Here is a 23932-nt window from a genome sequence, read left to right on the forward strand (position 1 = left end):
AAACGGCGAATTTTCTGAGAGCAAATCGTACGACAGTAACTTGAACGCGCCATTCTGAATGATTTTAGCACTGTGTTAGCGTGGCCGGAGGTGGCGGCGGCGGAGACGGCGGCGGCGGCGGTGGCGGAGGCGGCAGTGGTACAGTCGGCAGCAGTCGGCTGAGTCTGCACCTTCGTCCTTGCGGAGGTGGCGGTGGAGGTGGCATCGCCGAAAGTGACAGCGCTCCGGATTACCCGCCGAGCGCTGCGGCAGCGCGGAGCAGGGAGGCGGCGGCGGCGGCGCTGCACGCGGCAAGAACCCTGTTGGGCGCGGGGGTGGCTAACCCTTGCTCGCCCACCCCCGAGCCGCCTTTCTGGAAGATGCCGCATAAAGGTCGGTCAAATCAATTTACTTAATTTGTGCGAGCAAGCGCGAGAAAACGGGGTGTTTGACAATTGATCGGAACATTATTGACAGCAGATTACAAACAGTCGCAAATCTAGTTTTTCGTCAGTTTTTTTTAACGAAATAAATGATTTAGGTGTATTCGCAGTTTTCATAGGAAAGTCGTGAGTTTCGCGATGAGTTACAACGAAAAAAGGGGCGAGTAAATACGCGTATGCTTATAGGCTTAGGTGGTCTCGCGGTTGCTCCCGGGGGTTATTCGGTAACTTGACACGCCTTTGGCTGGCTTCTGCCGGGCCAGCGGCCCCTTCGTCAACAACTTCTCTGAAGCAAAGGGTATAAAGTTCGCTTGCACCTCAAAAAATTCGTTCGCGCGATCCCAGTGCTGCTCTACACTCGGCGACAATCGGTTAGACCTGCTGGAAAACCTCCCCTTTCTTCGTGTTCTCGACAATAAGCGAGGGCGCTTACACCGCCAATTTGTCTTGATGCAACGTAATCTTTCTCCCGGTCGGGGTTGCCTATACGTCGCACGAGAATGGAGACGCGGGATCGCGTTACGCGGTTATGGCTCACGCGAGATCATAATGGGACTTGTAGGAGGGTAAGTGCCTTCCCCTTTTCTCCTTCCTCTTTGTCACTCTTTCCATCGGTCCCCTGCCCGAGGTATTCGTACAAGGCGGACAATGCTCGCGTGGCACGCGCGCGAGCGCGCGCCCCTCTTTCATCCATCCAACTACCAATCTATGTCCTACTCTCGCGCTCGTTTTCCTTTCTTCGTGCATTTGTGTGTTACATGTGTATGTATGTAAGAAAGAACGAGCTCTCTCCCTCTTACGTACTTCGGTTCTCCATAAAATCCCCGATAGCTATTCGAATCAAATGTCCGATTTACGAAGAGAAGAGCGCTTTATTTCGCTCTCGTTACTATCCGAGATTTGTTAATGGTTATGGGTCCCGAAAACGTGTTGGTTACGGGTTCTGGATTGCAGCGTATCTCGCGCGTGCCAGGACTCGGCGAGGCTACGGAGATTACCTGCCTTCGCCTCTCCAAGGAGGTAATAAATGTCGACGGTGCAGGATTATCTCCGAGACCAATCAATAGACGACTCCGCAATACGTCCGCGATGCTCGCCAATAACTTTTGCCCTTATTTTTGTAGAGGTACATATATACAAAGAGAGAGCGAGAGAAAGAGAGAGAGAGAGAGAAGAGAAAGATTCGGAATCAATTCGTTTGGTTTGCGCCATTATGAAATGAATACTGTACAAATTGTTGAGTTAAGAGAGCATACCATACTTCGAGATGCTTTGTATGTAGGATAAAGCCGGGTAAGATGGCCACAGTTTTCTTTAAATGCAAAAAGTAGACCTTAATTTTTGTTATTTTTTAATATTGCTTTTTTATTTTACCTCACTGAAGCTTAAAGTAATAATAACTATCGAAATTATATGTAATTTAAAAAAAAAAATGGGCCATCTTTCCCGAAGTGTGAGAAAAAGATAACATAGTATTTATAAATAAATAATGAAAATGAAAATAAAAATTATTGCTTACATTATAATTTATGTGCCTTTATCATGTATGTAATATTGATTACGGCAGTTTAACTGTAATTTATTCGACGTTACAGCAGCTTTTAGCGGACATACGTAAAACTTTGCAGGCAATCGAAAGTAAAAACATTTATATAATTTTCACAATATTGTTATTTTAAATAGTGTACGCACATAAACTACTGTAAATACTGATTATCTTTAAGAATGGTTACAAAATTGCACTATTAAACAATTATTGGTGAAATTACAGTCTATGGCTATCTTTTCCGTATGGCCATAATACCCTCATTTACCCTATATAGTCATTAACGAACTCCTTCGTAAAATATTGCGTTAACAATCGTCAGAAAAATGATATTGCACGAAGATAAGTAGTTCATGAATAAACAAATCAGAAAAATTCATGTTATCAGAAAAATTCATCGTTATCTTCACGTAAAATGAAAATAATAATCGGAGTCAAAAAATTTTTCTTTTACTCTGAAAATGTGTCAACTAACTTCTAAAAATATCTCAAGCCTATTATATGTATAATCTGAGATATTCTATATCTGTATATTTGAAACAAAATCACTTTCATGACATATTTCAAAGATCTTCTTTTGCGATAACAATTTAGTTTGCACAGTGAAACGTTTTAGGAATCAAGCTTTTCCGGTTCGTTATAAACTTACTGATGCAAGATTTATTTAATTGCTACGACGTTGTGGATTATCGCGTTATTCGTATTCTGACGGAAGACATCTTGTTATCGTTGAATAGTAACGAGCGCGATTGTACGATTATCAACCCCGCGGCCATAAGTTCGGTATTTACCCGCGAAAAGCCGCGGAGAAGGCGCGAGCTGTCTTACACACGGTGTCAATAATAACGGGCACGGGTAATGAGTGTGCGTTGTCGGAGATGGCGGCTGCTAATACTGTGCGCCGCCGCTTCTTAACACCGTCCGTAATGAATTCGTCGTCACTGGGGAAGCTCGCGTCTCTCGTCCTTACCGCGTTTCAACTCATTAGAAGAGCGTATGCCTGGCACGCCATCTTTAATGTCGCTGAAGGGCGCTCACTAGATGAACCTCTATCTTCATCCTCTCCTCCTCCTCTCTCTCGCTCTTTCCGCACTGAATTTATCACGAAAACGCTTGGAGGCTGCGTCGCGAGTTTGCTCATCCTTCGAAATCTCTCAGCAACGTGATAATAACATTTAACCGGTGACACTCGACAAACGCGGTGACTCCCCGAAACGTCCCGACCACCCTTTACGCCGTTAACAGACCCGACTGTCGCCGGAAATAAGCGGGACTCGATCTTGTAAACGTTTACTGAGCGAATGTTGATGCTAAGACGACTTTGAAGTAAATATTGTAGCACCTCTGTTCCATTATATATGTATGAATTATTTAATAAATTTGTACATAAATATTTTTTGTTGCCACTATATTTCAATTTCTAATATAATAATATTTTATTTATTACGCAAGTTGCATATCGTTAAATATTAATTAATTCTGTGTTTGTTTCTCTCTGAACCGACTATAAAAAAAAAAAGGAAATTTTCCACTAGTATTGTAATTATATGGATATTCTGTAACTTTTTTTAATTAAAATATTTTTTTTTGTAATTAGATTCTATTTGCTTCCATTATTAGTAATCCCGAGAATTGCATGATACCTGCTACATTTTGTTAATGTAATCGGTGCATCATCAAGGCTAAATATGGCGCGCATAATTATGTTATTTACGCGCGACGCGATGGCGACAGGTGAAAGCAATTTGACCGCGAAAGCGATATTTTTTATGTATGTCGACGGATAAACAGCAGTTCGTTAAATGAATTCGGACCGACACACTCTGTAACTGATTACGTTCGGCCGGTTTCGAGTCGTAGCGCGAGACTAATTACCCGCAAACTATTATTACATCCCATTAAACAACTATTTCGCTGCAAACTTTCCGTCATCGTTGGAAATTGGAACGGCGTATTAGCCGCTTCGTCGAGCTGTTTTGTTTCTATTATCGGGTAACGATCAATCGTTCAACGAGTTTAACGTTGTCCGTCTAGGACATGTCACACGGTGACTCACAAAATCGATTAGGTGAGTTCTGAAAATCGCGAAACGTAATATCACTTTCTCGCATGTCTGTGATTTCTTTAGTTTTTACGTGCGCTTTGAAATGAAAGATTTCTACTCGAGAATTAATCTCTCAGCCGACTTTTCACTTCACTGTGAAGTACACTTTGCGAAAATTCCATTGAGAGTTCAATTACAAAGTCGACTCGCGTGAGACACTACATCGATTCACCGCGTCTGTTCGCGCATCTTAAATACCGGCGATCGCTTCCGCGCTTAAAGACCGCCTCCCGCGGAAGATTCGGGGGATGTTTGGCGAGGGCGGCAGAGGGTGGCTCGACCGAGCGGACCGAAGCGAACCGACAAACGGGAAGGGGGGCGGAGAAGGAGGTACGAGGGAGCGTCGGAGAGGGTGCCGCGACGTCGTGCGCCGGGGTTGCACAGGATGGGATTTAATCTGTGTCCCGTTTCACGCTCAGCCAAGTGGAACCTTTTTGCCTCACTTTGCGGCGCGACTCGCTTTTGCGCCGCACCGCCGCGTAGATTAACGCGAAATTATATATAAAGAATGTGTGCTGACGGGCGAGTGTGTGCACGGGTCGGACGATATTCGAGCCCTCTCGCCGACACCGTCCCCCTCTGTCTCGGGGGTGGTTGTTCCCTCCCCTTCGCCTTCTGCCGGAAAGTACGGCGTGAGACGAAAGACGGTGAGCGAAAGGGTGAATCTCGCGCGCGTGTACGTGTACAGCTAAGTCGTGCACACATGTCCCCTTTGTAACGAATTAAACTTGTGAAAAACAGCACAAACTCCCGTTGTGTCCCTTCAAAGGACGAGGCCGTCGTGACGCGTCCTCGCTTTGACCGCCGCTTATTTTTAACACACAACTTGTTCGACCGGAAAAATAAAGTAATTCGAATCGCGCCAAGTATATCTTTCGTGTGGAATCAGAGTTTTAAAAGCCACGTCATTTTATAAATATCTCTCGATGTAATAATATTAATTTAAATTAATTGTAATAACGATACATTTAAATATTGCTTTATCTTTAAAATATGTCGAATAGAGAGTAACAGTATAGTTTTTGCGATAATTACACATAGAAAGAGAAGAAGAGCATAAATAAACGAGATTGCTCACATAAAGATCAATTACGTATATTGTCTTAATTTTGTAATAGAAAAAAAAAAATCACATGATATCTTAGCGTGGAAATGTGACACTTGTGCGTCATATTTTCGTTCGTTCGAAAATTTGCATGTTCTTATTAATTCGAGTGAAGAATGAATATTCATTAGACCGTCACGAAAGTAGTTGCAAAGAATGTTGCTTGCTTTAATCAGAGTTTAAGAAAAATGTTCCCTTTAACGTTTCTTCATCTACTTCCCGCCGTGCGTGTAATTAAAGAGATTTTATGTTCACGAAGACGCGAAGGTGATTAACATGTCAATATTAATGAAGATTAATTTCTTTTGTACACACGATCACCAGTCTATCATTCTTGACAAATCATCACGACATGATAATTTGGATTTTTTTAAATTTGTCTACGCGTTTGTTAAAATTATAGTGAAATGTCTTCTAATGTAGTTTCTTTTTATTTTGCTTCCGCTATAAAAAATAAAATATTGAATACATCAGTTGCAAAATCGCGTTCTAAAATGAGTCACATAATTTTTCTTCTCGTACTCGCAAATCGCAGAATTCGAAATTGATGCCGCGAGCGAAGAGAGGAAAAAAAGCACCTACTCGAAAATTTCTGTGACGCGTTGCCGCGGGATTATTTGTAACAAGACTCTCGACTCCAATTTCTCGCTTCTCGTTCTCTCAACTGCGACATTCCATCCCCGTTATTTCTTTCACCGCGCTTGGAGCTTGGTTAAACACACTCCTGTTATACATTAGAGTGGTTGAAATCTCTTGCTATAGTCGCAGAATCGTAAACTAACGGATAGCTTCAGGTGAGAAAAACATCGCCAATCAGAGACAAGATCAACGTGAAAATTAAAATTGTACTTTTCTACAGATTGATATTTTAAAAACTTGCATAAATAATCTTGATTCAAAATAGTTTTTTTTATGGATTTGCTTAAAATGTTAGAGAGTATAAAAATATACGGGTTTTAAAATATAAAAATCGTTTTTAAAAGAAAACACTGCCTTACAAACTATAAAATTTTCTATGATTTAATTAGACTTTCACTACGAGATTATGTCTAATATTTGAAAAGATCAGAAAACATCATCTCTTCCTCTATCCTTGACGACTTTATACGGAATATGGAATCCGCGCACGAATGCGAGATTTTCGATGCCCTCTTGCACCTCTCGCGAAAACGAGGTACGACAGAAGTGGCGGAAGAACGGAAGAAGGCAAAATGAGAGGAAGAGACAGGCAGAAATACAGCGAGTGAGAAAACGTGTCGTTATGTAAAGTGGTTTCGCACAGAGCGTCGGAGAGATGCGGCGCGCGAGCTATTCAAGATTACATTCCAACTATTTCTTGTCGCTTTGCGTGGCGCAAAAGCGGGAATTAATTAAATTCGTTAATTGCAAGATGCATTTAGCAACGCTGGCACTTCTCGAGTCTCTCGTCGTCCGCGCCGTCACGACGTTCTCTAGTTGTAGGTACCTCTTTCCTTGCGTCAACGACATATCACAAAAATTGAATAAAATGATGCGAGAAGTCGAGAGAAAAGAGAGCTCACTTTTGCAATGTTGATATGTGTTGAAAAAAACAAAACCACTTTTGCCGAAGTTTAATGTCTGTATCAACAATGCATTTCATGCGCATAACTGTATTGTGAGCTTGATCGTGACTGTCACAATTTCTGAAGCTCGTTGTATGATAGGATTGAATTACACGATACGGCGTATCGCACACGACTATTCGTTATATCCTGTTATTGTCTCCTCGCGTCGCAATTACCGTCGTCGCCAATATCAGACGCATCTACCCGATATGTATTTCCGTTTCGGCGCTTTCTCCACGCGCGCGCGCGATGCCGCGATGCACGCAGGTGTAACGTGCTCGTAATAAGGTACACGGCAACGAATTAATCGACGCGCAAGGGTCAAACTGATCTTCGTTACGTGACGTTCGCAGCGCGGCGGAGCGTGTGATCGCGACGCAAACACTACCCTTGGTGTTCAATCTGACGCTTCGGATTCCGAACTCGACGGTTCTGCGGGCTAATTAGTCTAATAAGAACGCGTACGGCGCGCGCGTATTCTGCCTCTCTCTCTTCTCCCTCTCTCTCTCTCTCTCTCTCTCTCACCGGATGTTTACCAATCAGATGTTCTGGCGAAGTGACGTACAGTGTTGCGCGCGTTTTGATTCACAGAGGAGGACTTGATGCACGGGGGTGGCGCGGGTATTGGCGGGGGTTCTATGGTCGGACAGAACTCAATATTTGGGTGCTCGGCTGCAGGACACAGCGGGGTTAACCAGCTCGGCGGTGTTTACGTCAATGGCCGACCGCTGCCGGACTCCACAAGGCAGAAGATCGTCGAGCTGGCCCACAGCGGGGCCAGACCGTGCGACATATCGCGCATACTGCAGGTCAGCAACGGATGCGTCTCCAAGATCCTCGGCAGGTAAGCGCGCCGTCGCCGCGGATCGATCCCTATCGAAATCACGGATGAGCGCGTTTAGGAAATTAAACCGTTGCGCGATAGTTGAGAAGCAATGTAATCTGATCGTCATCTACTGGTAGATCCAATCAGTCAGCTTCGATGGTCACAAGGAGACAACTGTTGTGTTTCCTCGATGCACTTAGCGGCAAAGACACTCGATACATTTGTGACAAAATTAAAAAATTTTTTCTCGTCGCCTACTTGAATTTTTTTAATAGTTGCAGCGATTTTACAATATTAGAATACATAATACGTATACATGTCTATATAATTCCTTACTTGGTTATATTTAACTGATTATAACGTCATGACTCTTTCTAATTGAAGGGTATTAATAAAGTCAGCTTTTATCCGATGATATCCCTTCATAAGGTCTCTCACATTTTTTTCAATAACCATCACTTTTAAAAGGCTCACGATGACGTAACGTTGGCGCGCATCAAGCGAAAATAACGATCTCCCCTTTCGCAGGTATTACGAGACTGGCTCGATCAAGCCGCGGGCGATCGGTGGTAGCAAGCCACGGGTGGCGACAACACCTGTGGTCAACAAAATCGCCGACTACAAACGAGAATGTCCCTCGATCTTCGCCTGGGAGATTCGCGATCGACTTTTGCAGGAGGGCGTTTGCAATAACGACAATATACCCAGCGTAAGTAAATTGTGTGGTGTGTTTTTTGAGAAATACGCAGGTATAGTTAATTATATTATTACCGTATTCGCGTGAACACTTTAAATGACTTATTAAGCTTGAGATAAATATCACGCATTAGAATATATAAATCGTCTTAAACGAATTCAAACGCAAATACCAGTTTCTCGAGTCTGTGCGCGCGATTCGTCTCCTGCGCAGATTTATCGCACCCGGCGCGACGTGCGAATAAATTTCCCGCTGTGTCGGCGCCATGCCGGGCCATTGATTGGACACGGTATAAGTTTACGCGTAATCCGCCGTCGACTTATCGTGGCGCGCAGCCGGCTGGGTGTACTTACCCGTCGGATCCGGCCACTCGACCCTAATCAAAGTCTCGTCAATGCGATCGGCTGGGTGGGGTAATCGGTCCATTACGCGGGCCTCGGCATTGTCCACCCTCTCGGCCGCTGATCGCCCTTCTCCGGACCCGAAGAATCTTCTCCGGTCGTATGTCCGTTTGTCTGTCTACCAAATATCCTAGCTGCTCACAGTCCCTCCGCATCCCTTTTCTCGATCAACCGCGCGAAATATCCTCCAAGGTCGATCGTTCCCGTCTGGCTCTCTTTCGAGAACGCTCTTCCTCCCCCTATCAAACTGTCAAGAATACTGAAAGGGGATGGCACGCGTACAAGTCGTTATCCATCGGCTCGTGGAGCAACCTTCACTCTCTTGCCGGTGTGTCTCTAGGAACTACCGAATGTGGAAGACGGTTGATGGAGGATGTTAGGGGTTCCAGGGTGATCAATCAGAGCTTCTGTAGCACGCGCTCTTGTCGTCGAGCATGTAATGTGTCTGTCAATAAAGAGGTTACATGTGAAAATGACATTTCGCGTCAAATTTGATTAGTTAAAATTTAATATTCATCACGCGCAGTCTCTTCTTCTTTCGATTTTATTTAAACATTAAACTTTGCAATGTTCAAATTTCCTACAATAAAAATTGAGAGTAAAAAACAGCAAAAAAAAAAAAAACAGAGTAAAATATAAAAAACAATTCTCTCGATCTGATCGGTGAACCAAGAATCAACTCTTGAAAGTGGTTTCGAATGTAATCCGAGAGCGGAAAAAGAAGAAACGATGGTTGATCGACGGGTCGACTTCTTTCCGAACGTTCCGATCTTCTCTTGACTAGTAGATCGCTGGCGTTGGCGGTGGCGTTGGCTGTTGCGGCTGGTACACATCGTGCCGAGGGTTGGTGCTAGGGATGCGGCGGGGGTTAGTCGGCGGCGAGAGCGGACGGGAGCGGGTAGAATCAGGGTGAATGGGATCAGTTAAGCGTGTTGCACAATTATTCGTGTCCGGTCGCGCGTGTAATGGTCTGCATCGACGCTGCGGCTGTTGTGCGGCGAGAGTAGAGCGGCGCGGAGCGTACAGCCGGGATCTCTCTCTCCCTGGATAGATGGTCTGATGACGGAGAGCCTGGTGTGTTCAGGTTAGCCGGGGCTAACTCGTCTCGAAACGTCGCTTCCGCTATCCGCCTGCTATTATCTCCCCGGCATGTGGATGAGTCGAGACGCTGGGAATTACGTATGCTCGATAAGTTCAGAATATGGGCGTACGCGTTAGATAAAGTTTTCGAAAATTGATTATTCTATCGAAAATTAAAATTCACGTTTTACGAAAGTTTCGATGTCATCGGGATATAACATCGAAAACCGAGTATCGTGGATATCAAAGTTTTCCAAGTCCGGGATTTTTTCAACTTTAAAACACGATTTTAATAGATGGCTTCGAGCACCTTGTTCCAACGATAACGCGTACTCTCGTCGTCGCTCGGCCATTATTCCGTCGGTTTTGAATCAAACTACGCGAGAAGGATCGGAGCTTTGCGCGCTCATGCCGCTCTTATTGAGGCTTGTCGACCTCGTAATTAAGAAGCCCCGCTCAATATGCGACGTTCGCTGCATTAACAGTCGTGCATGTATACCCATATATATTCGTTGTGCAACGACATCGATTGCGGAAGAGTGCGGAAGGATGAGGTTGACGCGTATGGAACGCGCTGAGGACCATTATGTGCAAGTTGAGAGAGCGATGCTTGAATCCCCGTGCAATATACGCGCCGGCTCGTTATAACTTTGGAGTTAGCCACTGGCTCGGTCGCGGGTTGCAAGGTGAAGACGACGACGACGACGACGACGACGACGACGACGACGACGACTAGACGGGCTCAGATTGGAGGGGGATGAAGAGAACCATAGAGACCGTTTTATGTAATAATAATTGGACGGCGGTGTCCTTTCATCTGGTTATGAACCCTGGGCCTTCTTCGCATCCCCTGATCGCGAAAGGACGAAAAAGAGGAAGGAGGATTCCACGTGAGAGGGGGAGATGGCGGCGGAAGGCGGACAATCGGTGCGCGGGTTACGACGACGGAAAATGATTCTCGTGCGCGACGAGTGGCTGCGGTCGCGAGATTTTACAAAGAGCCGCGCCCCAACCCATCACGTGCCAGCCGTGTTTTGCTTCTCCCTTTCTCGTGATCCGTCACAAATGGATGACGAAGATGTCTGAATATAGAAACACATTGCGAGTCATTAGTGCTGGAAATATGTTACGTTTTCTTTTAGTCATCCGTTTGTTAAGATCCAAAAAAAAGTGATTTCTTCTAATTTTAATAGGTTTTTACTTTTATATAATCGAGTAATAAATATCGACGAGACTTAAATTTTAAATCCATAGATTTTGCCGCAATTAAATTAGTTTCAATATATTGATAATATATATATATCCAAAATTATATTATCTTCATTAAAATTGTTCTTTTAACATTTTTGAAAAAAAAAACACGTTTTAAATTGACATTGAATTAAAAATAGAACAAATATTATGTGTGTATGTGTGAACAATCAACTTTCTGCATTCGTTAAGAAAAGTAAAACTAAATGAACGATGGTGGGCCACGAATTTATTTACAACTTATGTAATATTCATAACAAAAACTTCGGGAAAAAACACAGATAGATCTAAAAGTTGCGATTCTGTTAATATTAAAAGTTAACGAATTCGATCAATTGATTCTCAACGAAAATTTTACCTTCTCCGCAGGTGTCATCTATTAACAGGGTACTCAGGAACCTGGCCTCGCAAAAGGAGCAACAGGCGGCCGCGGTGCAAGCGCATCAGGGCGCCGAGAGTGTCTACGATAAGCTGAGAATGTTCAACGGGCAGGCAGCAGGTTGGCCGCCTGCGTGGTACTCGGCAACACCTTCTCATCATCCCTTAGCCACGGGAATTCCAACGGCGGCAACTCCTGGATCCGGCCAAACTCTTCTGCCCGGCAGTCAGCTGCACGGACGCGACGATTCTCTACTGAAGCGAAGTGGTAAGTTCTGATGTATATTTTGTATCGAATTAATGATAAAGCGTTCGTTCCTTAAATTAAAAAAATTTGTCTTTGAATTGAAACACTGTGATCAAAATTTGAACGGGAAATGTTTGCCTGTACGGATATAAAATTTATAGCGTTTGTATTCTTTCTACACATATTATCTCACTCGAATCGAAACGATTATACATTAGATTGCGCGCAACTTTGAGTTCTCGACACCTCGCATAATGCAACGTATACCCACGCAGTCGAGTGGAGAAAAAGGATCCGTTGCCCAGCGTTATAAGTCTAATAGGATCACAGAAATCGGGCCTAGGGCTCGACTCTTAGCCGGAATCGGTCCCGCGCGGATGACGGATCCAGATGCGGCCGCTCTCAATAGATAGATTATGTGAAAGCATTACGTTACGCGGTAGAGTGACAGGTAGAAAAGAGCTTTCACCGGTAGCGTATTCTCTGGCGTTGATTTTAAAATGTATCATAGTGGACGTCTTCCTACAATCTCTCTCGGAACTTATCTCATACATGACGTTTTAATCATGGCAGTTCGACGATTTCGACAAAATTGTGTGAGCTCTCTTTAAATATCAATATAAACGAAAATATATTATTTGAAATAGAACGTAAAGTACGTTTTTGTATTTAACAAAAAAAAACTCGGTGCAATTTAAGTAATATGTTACAATATTTATATATTGCATAGCTCTATCAACAAACACAATGAAAATACACTAAATAATTTAGTAAGAAAATATTTGAAGTATTGAAGAAGGCGTGTCGTAAACACGTTGCCACTTGCAGGTAGTGGTTTATACTTCAATGATTACGCGTTCAAATGCCATTGAATGCACACTCGGATGCACAGGAACGCATCGAACGGTCGATCGCGGCCACTTTGGCCGAAGCGAAGGCGTATTAAGCAGCCGAATCATAGAGGAGCATCGACTAAGTAATCTCTTTTCTTTCTTCGCCGAGCGTGCGTCGTCACCTAGAAAATTAAAGCCAACGATCCGTCTGCAGCGGACCACCGAGGATCGTTCCCGGTCTGGTCGTTACGCGCAAGGGTATTCGCGAGGAGGCACGGGGGTGGGTCCGCGGAAAAGGAGGAGAACGGAAAAGAGGGAGGAGAAGACGGTTTAGGGCGATGAAGCAGGCGGGAAAGGCGGGAGAGAGAGAGAGAGAGAGAGAGAGAGTGAGGAAGGGAGGCGTGTTTGGGGTGCCGGTATTTCTAGTCGTGGGGTCGAGTCCAATTGGGGGTTGCGCGGGGGTTGAGATGAGCGAACGAGAAAGCGAGCAGCTGACGAGCGAACGGTACATATATACGTAATACATATGTACGCAAGCGTAAGGGCGTGCGTATATATGTATATCTCTCCGCTGCCGTGCGGAGGACAGAGCGGAGGGTACAGAGGAACACCGGGAAGGTACATTGCGAGGAATGGAAAGAGACGAGGGTGCGATGCGCGGAGGCGGAAAGTAATCGCGGCCCACGGGGGTTGACGAGGGGTTACCCTCGTGCGCATACGAACCGGTGCACCAACATGAGATGCGACCCCGAAGACCGGTCGCGTACGCCTGAACGCGCGCGATGTCTAGGAATCTCTAGAACGGCGGATTGCGTTGCGGAATCGGTTGCCGATTGACAAGTCACAAAATGACGCAAGCCTTTCAACTCTCTTTCATTACTCTCAAATGAGCGTGACGCTCGAACAAGAAGACTTATTTTCTGAAATTTGTAGAATTTTGCTTCAAAAATATATCGTGTGTATAAATACAAATTAAAAAGAAAATAATAAATTATTGTTTCAGACACTGGTTCTCTATTGTCGCATCAGCAGGAGACAACTTCGGACGGTAATTCGGAACACAACTCCTCTGGCGACGAGGACTCGCAGGTGCGGTTGAGGTTGAAGAGGAAATTGCAACGCAACCGAACTTCCTTCTCTAATGAACAGATAGACAGCCTCGAGAAAGGTCAGTACAAACTTCAGTCAGAAAGTTATCTACAAATTTAGAATTCCAAATTTATGTATATTTCAAAATCTCGCGGATTTTCTTTTCACTGTAAATTCTTTAAAGAATTAAACAATGTTATTTTAAAATTTAAATAAACTCTTTGTTCCCACTTTGGTGTTTTATACTAAACATCTAAAGCGCACATATGTGCTTCGAATAACTCTGTTATAAATCCGCGTTATAACACAAAACGCCACCGATATTATTCTCTTCTCCATTCGATCTCTGGTATTTGCCGAGAGAAAATGCATGATAGTCGACAAGCCCCATGTATCGCGATAATTAATGCCGACGACGCGGCTAAATAACGAGCACTTGTTGCAAACTGGTTTCGTTTCAGAATTCGAGCGGACACATTACCCGGACGTGTTTGCACGGGAGCGTCTCGCCGAGAAGATCGGATTACCTGAGGCACGTATCCAGGTGAGTGTGAATGTGCGAATGTGGCGTGTGTGCGCTTCCTCTACCGACAGTCGCTCCACCCACCTGTCCCCTTCTCTTCAACCCCTAAGTTCCCCGTCCTCCCGCCCTGTTTTCCTCCCTCGTTTTCCCTGGGCACGTCTTTCTCTCTTCTTATTCCGTCCGTTCCTCTCGGGAGGGTCGACCGGCGTAAGTGCGACGACGCCCTTTCATTAAACGCTTTTAACGTGTGACCACGTGTATGTGTGTGTGTGGTCGTACGTGGGGAACATTAAACACCTCCGACGGTGAGCTTGGAACTGCTCGCGAGACTCTCAATGGGATTTTGTCACCTCTTTCGCTTGCTGCTTCGCCGCCATTTACGTATTCTTACACGCGCGCGCGGAATTCTTATCCTCGATTTGTGGCTTGTAAATAGATACACGACATATGGGATTATTTTTTGTTTTAGAAGATCTGAAACACGTTTCCCCACCAATACTAACATATTAATTTTATGTAAGATATTTATAAGTATCATTTTCATTTGTTTTGTCAGATTTTAAAAGTAGAAATTTTGGTACAAATTATATTTTAATGATTACTCCAAAACATGTATATGAATTAAAGGTAAAAAGATATTAATCAGTGCTTATAACGTTGAAACATTGCGAACGATAGCTTAAATGTCGGTTGATGTTCTAAACAAGTTAGAAAGTTCGACAAATCTGTGAGATCATGTCGACAAAGTCAAGAGCACTGAGATAGAGACCGGAATCATACTCATTTAAATTAGAAGATCAGGAAACCTTGTGAAACTTCAGTTCGCATTTAAAGCGGCTGGTACCACCGCAGCAACTCTCTGTCTATGTTCTTTTAAAGTTTCCTCAAATTTTCTTGCCCCCGCTTATCTGAAGTTCGCGTATTTGATGGCCAAAAACTGTAATCAGAATACAGAACATTTTCGATAGTTAGAACAAGTAAACCACAAATTTAAATTGCTTGTGACAAGAAAAAACAATTGGGAGAATAAAAAAAAGTTATTTTAGAATATTTTGACATCTGTGTAATGATAGTTTCTCTCTCTCTCTCTCTCTCTCTCTCTCTCTCTTTTCGATACCTTATATATTTAAATACATGCGCTGATATTTACACAAATATTATTCAAAATTATTTGTCGGATGACATAAATAAATTCCTTTTAACTCATTATGTTGTTTGTTGGATTGTGCAACAGCTCTCTTGCTCTCTTTCTCTCTCTTTCTCTCTCTCTCTCTCTCTCTCTCTCTCTCTCTCTCTCTCTCTCTCTCTCTCTCGGTTAGTTAAAATTACATTTTCATCTACTGTTACACAGTAAGCTATTCTAAATAGTTATTAATAGGAACGCGGAAATGCGTTATATTTTCAATGTCATTAACAATGTCTTTTATTACGTATGCAAACATTTCCGAAATCTGACGCGTTATACTGTTCAACAACATACATTTCGATAATAACTTCCTGCTTTTCAATCACGTATAAAATCCTGTATTGCGTATAATTATAATTAATATCAACATCGAGAACTGCTCTCTCTCTCTCTCTCCTCTCTCTCTCTCTTTCTCTCTCTCTCTCTCTCTATTACGCACGCAGCCTTATCGAACATTGTCGTGTTTCACCCTCCGCTTCTCATTGCCTCTCACCTGCACTACTGCAACACGAAGAGAGATGGGTGAATCGGCGAAGTGGCCGACGGGGGGATATGGCGTGGTGGTAGGTAGGTAGGTAGGTAGTAACCGGGCGCTCTGAGCGTTATGTGGACGTACAAACAGTGCAAGACCATGTTGACGCATGTTTTCAAGCCTCGTTGCCTGGTATTGATCTTGCTAAGTGCAGGAAACCGGGAGTTCCGGCGCGGGTGGGAAAAGGAGAAGTTCGACGAGAAAGAGGGAGAGAAAGGGAATGATAGAGAGGGAAAGAGAAAGATAGAGAAAGGAAGACCGAGTGAGGCCGAGCGGAACCGAAAGAGAGTGGAGAGAAAAAGATAGTCAGGCTCGGTCGAAGAGGGTGCGCGACGGAATTACGGACATCGCCGAGTCAGACCGATTGCTGGACGATCGTTGAATAGCGAGGTATGTGGAAAAACCAAGAGCAAAGTGCTCGACATTCTGACAGAACGCAGAACACGTTACGCGGCACGGCGCGGCACGGCGCGGCACGGCTTGGTCCGCCCGAGTCGCGAGGGATCGCGCGAAAAGGCCTAAGAGGGTTCTCGGACGCAACCATGGCAACGTTGCGTTCCCCAGGGAGGTCGCCCTCCGATTGGCCCGTCCCTCGCATTTCCAACTATATACCCCCTCGGCCACGAGATTCGCCACGCCGTGCTGCTGCCACGTCGCCGGCCGATTATCATCCGCGGCGTTCCCTAAGTCGACTCGTGCGAGCGCGATGGCCGATACGCTATGAGGGATTAAAGCGGGATTTCTGTCCGACGCGCTGTTCGTGAACGCCGAGTAAAACAAACAAAAAGTAAAGCCTGAAATTGAACAGAGTTGGTAAGACCTGTGTTTAGACCGGTATCAGTCTCGTCGACCGCTTTTTGTTTTTTGTATTGTTTTTTTTTGGTTTTTTTCTCTTTTGAAGAAAGAACTTATTTTCTCTTCGTTGACATACTTTTTCTTAAGCGGAACGAGAAATTTTGTGAAGCCAATAGTTTCATACATTCCATTAGACGGGCGAAGCTTGCAAACGAGCCAATTTCTTGCGCTTCCAGTCGGCGCGTCGCGAATATGTCGAAGGTCGGAAGGTTTCAAGGTCGGAAACCAGCATCAAAAACCGGTCTCAGTCGCGTTTTGGCTATTGACAAGACCCAGAGAAGAGCGTGTTTCTCGAGCGGCACTAAGAACCAAACGTGTTCAGATCACGGACTTTCGCACGGATCGATTCGGACGAGTTTTCGGGACGAGGGAGGACGAGTTTACGAGGAACGATGGTATTGGGCGGAAGAAACCCGCTGCGGGCGAATGGCAGATATTTGACGGTGGGGTGGTCGAACACGATTTGCTGCGCCAATGGGAGGACAGGAGGATGGAATTTATTTTTTGATTCAATCGAGAGAACCCTCGTCGTGTTTCGTAGCGCGCGGCGTTATACGTGAGATTGCGGAAGGCTTGTATTTCTACGTTGATGGCATTTCTTTCCGCTGCGAAAAACATCCCCCTTTTTTTCCCGTATCGCGCACGCTGTAATTCGTTACACCGAAATCGACAGAAATGGAAATTGCCGTTATTGCTTTGTCCTCTATTTTTTGTTCGCACACAGCAGCACGCGGAAATATGCGGAGTTCTCCGTCGAAAACTTGTCCCCGTAATTGCGTATGTCGGTTATATTAAATATAACTCACTAGCAGTATTTCAGATTTCACCTTTTTCTCGCGAATATAACGCGACCGATTTTGACTATATAATTACAATACACGCAAATCAAAGTAAATACAATATTTTGATAAAACGATGTAACATTTGTAAGAGAGAGAGGAGAGAGGAAACATTTTTATATATATACGCGAAGACAAATCGAAGAGCTTAACCAGTTTATATAAAACCGTATCCGTAAAAAATAAATTGAACAAAACTGCACTGCATACATATACAGAAAAGAGCTTACGCGCGCGAAAGCCAAATGCACGGTTCACGGATTGTTCTAAGTGCCAGAAAGGGAAAACCGATATATCGTAGGGGACGAATCCTCTTATCGCTGAGAAGAATCGCAAAAATCAGAAAATCCGTGCAAGCGTGGCAAGAACCTTAAGCCTCGATTTATTGTACCATAGTACGGATCATATTATTTGGGACATCACTTCGAAATAGTAAAGATACAATGATTGAAAGTGCGCTATTCCGTCCGTCATTCTTATTCGTTGTTTTTATTCACACTTTCATATAATCGTGACTTTTTATCTTCCCCTAATTTTATTACATTTCTATAAAAACCGAGGAATCGATTGAATAAAAGTTAATAAAGTTAATCGAAGTTTTAAAAAAATCTAATAGAGAGTTATTGGGTAGAGATAGAAATAATCGAGGGCTTTGTATCGATATTGCTGATGCGAGACCGACTCGATTGCAGGCGTGCGTGATTGAGTTTGACGCGATTTATAGCGTAACCAGACGCTTGAAGAGACACGTGTAAATGCGCGACAGCGAAGGGGCGGCAGGTAGAAACGTATAGAGAGAGAGAAAGAGAGAGAGGGAGAGAGAGAGAGGAGAGAGAAAGAGAGAGAGAGAGAGAGAGAGAGAGAGAGAGAGAGAGAGAGAGAGAACGCGTGAGAGACCAGAACGAAGGGTGCTGTGCACGGGAAGGGCGCAAGCGAGCAAGAGTAACTCAATTTCCCGTCTGACAACTGCTCAATCGCAATTAACAAATTGGAGGAGCGCTTCGCGCGAACTCGCGCGGCTTGTTCACATGCGAAAAGAGTGTCTGGGTGCTAGATTTCGCGCTACCTCGGAAGTGCATGAGAAGAGCTCGGGTGGGATGGAGCGAGAGACCGGAAACCGAAAAAAAAGAAGAGAGAGAGAGAGAGAAAAAAGCGAGATGCGACAGAGAGGTGGTTCAGGGAGGATGGGGGGGTATTCTCTTCGGAGAGGAAGCAGAGGAGTGTCGTGAAGCGCGAACGAACGAGTGCGAATGCGAACGAGTGTGCGGGATGATGTGGAATATTGTGTCGGCGGCGCCCGAGTGTGCGGCTGCACACTTATCGTGACAAAGGCACCGTCATTGTGTCGGTTGCAGGTGTGGTTCAGTAATCGTAGGGCAAAGTGGCGTCGAGAGGAGAAATTACGGAACCAGAGGAGGGCTGCCGTCGATCAGGTGGTCGCCGGCGGCAACGGCGGGGGTAGCAGCGGCGCTGCGCCTTCCGCGGCCACCCCCGCTACACCACGGTTGCCCTTAAACGCCGGATTCAACGCCATGTATTCGTCGATACCGCAACCAATCGCCACCATGCCCGACACGTACAGGTACGTAGTTCTGTTGATAAAGTAAAAGTATTGTGTTTCTCAAATACAAAAGAGTTACACGCGAGAATAAATACCAGATTTCCGATAACTTGTTGAACAAAGATACATGTATACATTCTTCTGTCAAACACAAACCAATATTCTCCGTTCTTGACCAAAATTTCATTAAATGCTATTTTTTTGCCACGAGATTTACACAACGTTATTCTTAAACACAATAACAGCTGAATTTAGAAACTTTTTAAGGAAGATTCTATAGTAAACATAAAAATCTCTTATAAAACTCACTGAGTGTGGTGAAGGAAAAGAGAAAAATAAATTTACTGCTATATAAATATACTGCTATATGAAAATAAATATTTACTGCTATATAACTTTATTGCTATATAAAAATAAATTTACTGCTCAAGCACATATACGCTATGTCATTTTTCAAATTTAATTAATAAAATTTTCTATCTTCAACATGATTTGTTTTTTATTTGCAGCTCCATGTCAAGCAGCCTGGGCGGCTCAATGGGCGGAAGCTGTCTTCAACAACGTGCCGAAGGCTATCCGGCATACGTGTTCCATGAGCCTCTTCATTCGCTCACGCAGTCTTACTCTCACGCACACAGCGCGGCCGCAGCCGCGCACTCGCAACCCCATCGCGGTATCCCAACGTCTCACGGTGGTACTCCCGCAACGCCGGGAGGACAACCCACCGGACCAGGTGGAGCACCCTACCAGCCAACGACCTCGACCGCGACCGGTGAGTTTTCGACACGATCAATTTGCTGCATTCCCCACTTTTCGTGCGTTCAAGGTCACCCAAGACCGTAATTGTCAAAAAGTTTGTCGAAAGCAACACTCGTAATTATTTAGAAACGTTATTTAAGACAATGAATTATAGAATAATCTGTTACAATGCGAAAAAACATGTTTTGCGTTCCTTAAGCAAACATGTTTTTTTAAAAAAACATTTTTAAACGCATTTACCACTTCAATTAGATTTTATTGCCAGTTTTGGATTTTTTTCGGAATTGATAATTACATGTACGTTAATATATATTTTTTAATGAACTACTGAGGAGAAATCTCTAAGCTTTGCTTAAGCTAAGTGTGTACGAGAATGTAATGGAATGAATAATTTTACGCCAAAAACCAGTACAGGTTTCCATTTCTAATTTTCGCCCGACGCGGTCGTCGTTTCTTCTCCGTGTTCTAGCCGGTTCAAAGCGCGAAATAAAGCGTCGAGAATTACCTGGGAGCCTCTTCACACGCAATCTACATATCCCTGCTAACAGAAAGAAAGAGAGAGAGAGAGAGAGAGAGAAAGGGTGAAAGAGTGAGAAAACGCGTGCGAGAGGATAAGAGAGGGTTGTAAAGAGCGAGCGCGCAACGACGCGGTCGCGGCTCCACGCTCTCGCCCACGGAATTGTAAAAGGATTTTAAAACAAATCTCGCATGGCGCCGCTGGGCTGAATCGAAGAATGGGATGTTCGGCGGTTTTCCAGCCCCGCCGATGTAGCTGGTGAATTTTCCATTTTCCTACTTCACTTCTCTCTCTCTTTCTCTCTCTTTCTTTTTTTTACGTGCCGCTTGGTTCCTCCGATCTTTCTTTTCTCTCCCGACCCTCTTTCTCTATTATTCCTTTTCTTCGTCTGTCTCTATATCTCACCCTCTCGCTTCCCGTTTAACGAAAGCCACGGAGGGTCGCGCCTCCTCTCGCAGTCTGCGCCGCCTCGTTCTCTCCCTTTCTCTCGTCCCCTTCGCCTCTGTACCCTTTCAGCCTCCGGGGTGCACTCGCTCCTTCGTGACTATCCATCTATCTGTCCCTCTTGTCGCTCTCTGAATCCCCTTTCGCCCTCTTTCTCCACATCTCTCTCGCTTTCTCTCCTCTACCTCTCTTTCTCTCTCTCCCGCTTTCTCTCCCTCCTGAGGATATACAGGGGTGAACAGAGGATGTGGATGGGTTGGGTCTCGCCTCGGCTGGGCGAGCGCTCAATAACGTGCGAACCCAAAGGGGAGGAAATACGGGGGTGCGCGGCGTATCTACAGGAACGGAGCGGAGCGCAAGCCGGAATGGTGGAATACTGCGGAACACGCGCGCACTGTATCCCTCCCCCGCTGTTCCTCTCGCCGTCCCGCACACACTCTTCTCGCGGCCGCCTTTCTTCCTTTCCGCTCTTTCGCCCCTCTCGTGTTCCTGCCGCTTTTCCCACCTTCCCGCGCGCGCGTTCCCGCTCCTTACGTGCGGAACGAGCCGCGGGTTATCCATCATAATCGCTTTACGTGCACGAGCGCCGTAAGGACTTTCACCGCGCTCGTTAGCGCCGCGCCAGTCCTGCCAGCTCTAACGGCGCCGTTTTCATAGTTAAGTAGCCGCCCTTAAAGTTACCGGAATTCGACCGCGGAAACAAACGCAATCGCGGAATATCTTCGCAGCTGGTGGTTTGATTTTTGCTCACGCGAGCAAATAAATCAGAGAGTCACAGATACTCGACATTTACATCATTCTTTCGCATTGAGACGACAGCGCTAACTTGACGTTGAAAGATAAAGTTCTGGGTGGAATTACACAGGGCATTAATCAAAAAGTCACGTGGTTAAGAAAATTGATAGCTGCGTCGATGTTTCAGTAATTAATCTTGATTTAAATGCATTCTGATATTTCGAAGTAATGACAAATTTATGTTTTGCTCGAGCAAATAGATAAAAGTTTTTTGTGCAACTATCAATTCACGCATCAATGTTTTCAATATGTTAACTTCGCGGTTAACGCGGTTAACGCAATTACGGGCGCGCGTTCTCGTTGTAACGTTCGCCAAATTGCCCGTCTTGCATTTATGCCATAATTATAACCCACGCGAGAAACGAAGTTACGACGCAAGGCTGCACAGAGCGTAAATGTTTTCGCGGAAGTTTATATTGGATTAGACGCAGCTCGTTAAGGTGTTTAATTCAAATTGCAGAAGTGTGCGAAGCTGCCGCGCGTTATCATAGCCGAATCCTATTTATGCAGCCGTCACTGCAGTCAACGCAAGTGTGTTTCTCGCATCGCCTTATGTAAATACAAACCCGGTCGTTTTTAGCGAATTAATCTCGCTACGTTTCACGCAATTAACGATTCGCGTTCTCTTCGCGTGGCCATTTTCTTTTATATTCTCGACGCGTGAATGCGTAAGAAAGTAATCCGCGCGCAGTTTGTGACGTTATCGTGAATATAAAAATACTAGGATAAAAAAAAAAAAAAAAAAGAACTTTCTTTGATCAGAAAGATATGCGAACAGCATGTTACAGACATGATCGAAATGCGACATTTAGTTGGGCTACCCTAATAGAAATCCATCTTAATATAATCCTTATCTCTTATCTCATTCCGTTTTCCTCGACAGACAGTTCTCGTGCCGTCGCAGCGCGCTTAGCCCTCTCCGTTATCTTGAACTGTTTCAGGAGTGATATCGGCGGGCGTCTCGGTGCCGGTGCAGATTCCCTCGCAGACCCCAGATCTGGCGGGTAACTATTGGCCGAGGCTCCAGTGATCCCAGCTCTTCGGGTTCCCGCCCGCGAGCTTGCTCGTAGGCCAGGAGAGCCCGCCGCCGCCGAGCGTCACCCCGGGCGCGGTGCCCCGACCGCTCCTCGCTTCCCTCGGGATACCGACGCAGTCGACGCAGCATCAGGCCCCCAGCACACCGGCAACCACTCCTGTTCACAACTCCGACACCAGTGAGTGAAACAACTGACCGTTCGTGACGTGCTTGCTGTCACGCAGTGATCACTGTCCGAGACTTGTCCGGCGCGACGATCACGACGTTACGAGCTACTACACAAGCGGAAGAAAGAGAGGTGCTACGAAGAAGTTTCGCTCGACGAGCGAGACGACAGAATTTGCTTCGAAGACGCGCAGTTAGTGTCGGTTGTGCGTGGAAAAACAAACTCAATCCCGAATGACGACGCACACGTGACTGCAATATGTCCCCCGTTGTCTCTCGTAAGTTGAAAATTTTGTTTGTCCATCCTCCGACATTTTTTCCGATGCTAAGAGAAGTCTGTTCTTACCACGAACTATTACCGCGAACGTTTATATCTCGATTGCATGGATCATTATATAATTGACGTTGCGCAAGTATTTCACACTTTTCCCAATTAATCGGGCAACGTTCGTCTGTCCGTACAGCATCGTGTTTATTAATTTCCTCGCAGACCGAATTCGCAACTCGCGTCCTCGAATGTGTTTACGACCGTCAATTTTCTGAAAGGCAATACCTATCTGCTATTCGATTAGATTAAGAGATAGGATATAGAAATTACCCTTTTCTTGTGAAACAATTTGTAAATTTGCCACCACCGCTCGCTGACGATCGCTGATAGATACGTCACGTAAGAAGAGTAGCAGCAACAACAGAGGATGCAACTCTAAATTCTTTAAAAAAAAAAAAAAAAAAAAAAAAAAACAAATCTAATTAGAAAGAAAAAAGTTTTTACCAACCACCGATCACACAGAGCAGAATTTCAGACAGCGCTATAAGTTTTGCAATTTGAACAGAAAGCAACCGACACATAATCACCATCTTTCACTTTCGTGTCTGATCTAGATTTCATAGATGTATACGCATGACCCGGGTCACGCAGGGTAACTTACCTATTCATGATAGTATGTGTAAATGATTTACGTTACCATCACTAGTATGTCGACGAATCTCGCGTAAAGAATCAAATCATCTATGTTATCTCTCTTTTCTTCGAAATCGAAATTATTTATTTCATAAAGAGAACAGTGACTCTTTTAATATGAAAGTTCGTACGTTCACTGATAAATTTCTCTTCGCGGATGAATGAACGTTTTAATGCGCACATCATAATGTCAA

At 44.7% G+C, this 23932-nt stretch overlaps 1 protein-coding gene across 3 annotated transcripts; it reads left to right on the plus strand.

Annotated features, from left to right (window-relative positions):
- Positions 1–298: 298 nt before the first annotated feature.
- On the plus strand, positions 299–22606 carry LOC109863957 (paired box protein Pax-6). 3 transcript variants are annotated; one of them, XM_020444675.1, is made up of 10 exons: positions 299–372; positions 1377–1548; positions 7355–7607; positions 8118–8298; positions 11388–11664; positions 13480–13644; positions 14027–14109; positions 18856–19082; positions 19571–19833; positions 22518–22606. In XM_020444675.1, the coding sequence occupies exons 2-10, from the start codon at positions 1512–1514 to the stop codon at positions 22604–22606; spliced, it is 1575 nt and encodes a 524-aa protein (XP_020300264.1). In that variant the 5' UTR covers positions 299–372; positions 1377–1511. The 3 variants fall into 3 exon arrangements, with proteins under 3 accessions (XP_020300264.1, XP_020300267.1, XP_020300266.1); XM_020444678.1 differs by lacking the exon at positions 1377–1548 and having other exon boundaries at positions 310–372; XM_020444677.1 differs by lacking the exon at positions 299–372 and having other exon boundaries at positions 1349–1548.
- Positions 22607–23932: the final 1326 nt, after the last annotated feature.

This window comes from Pseudomyrmex gracilis, unplaced genomic scaffold (assembly GCF_002006095.1).
Source record: "Pseudomyrmex gracilis isolate BER0280 unplaced genomic scaffold, ASM200609v1 scaffold_15, whole genome shotgun sequence".
In the NCBI taxonomy this organism is placed as follows: domain Eukaryota; kingdom Metazoa; phylum Arthropoda; class Insecta; order Hymenoptera; family Formicidae; genus Pseudomyrmex; species Pseudomyrmex gracilis.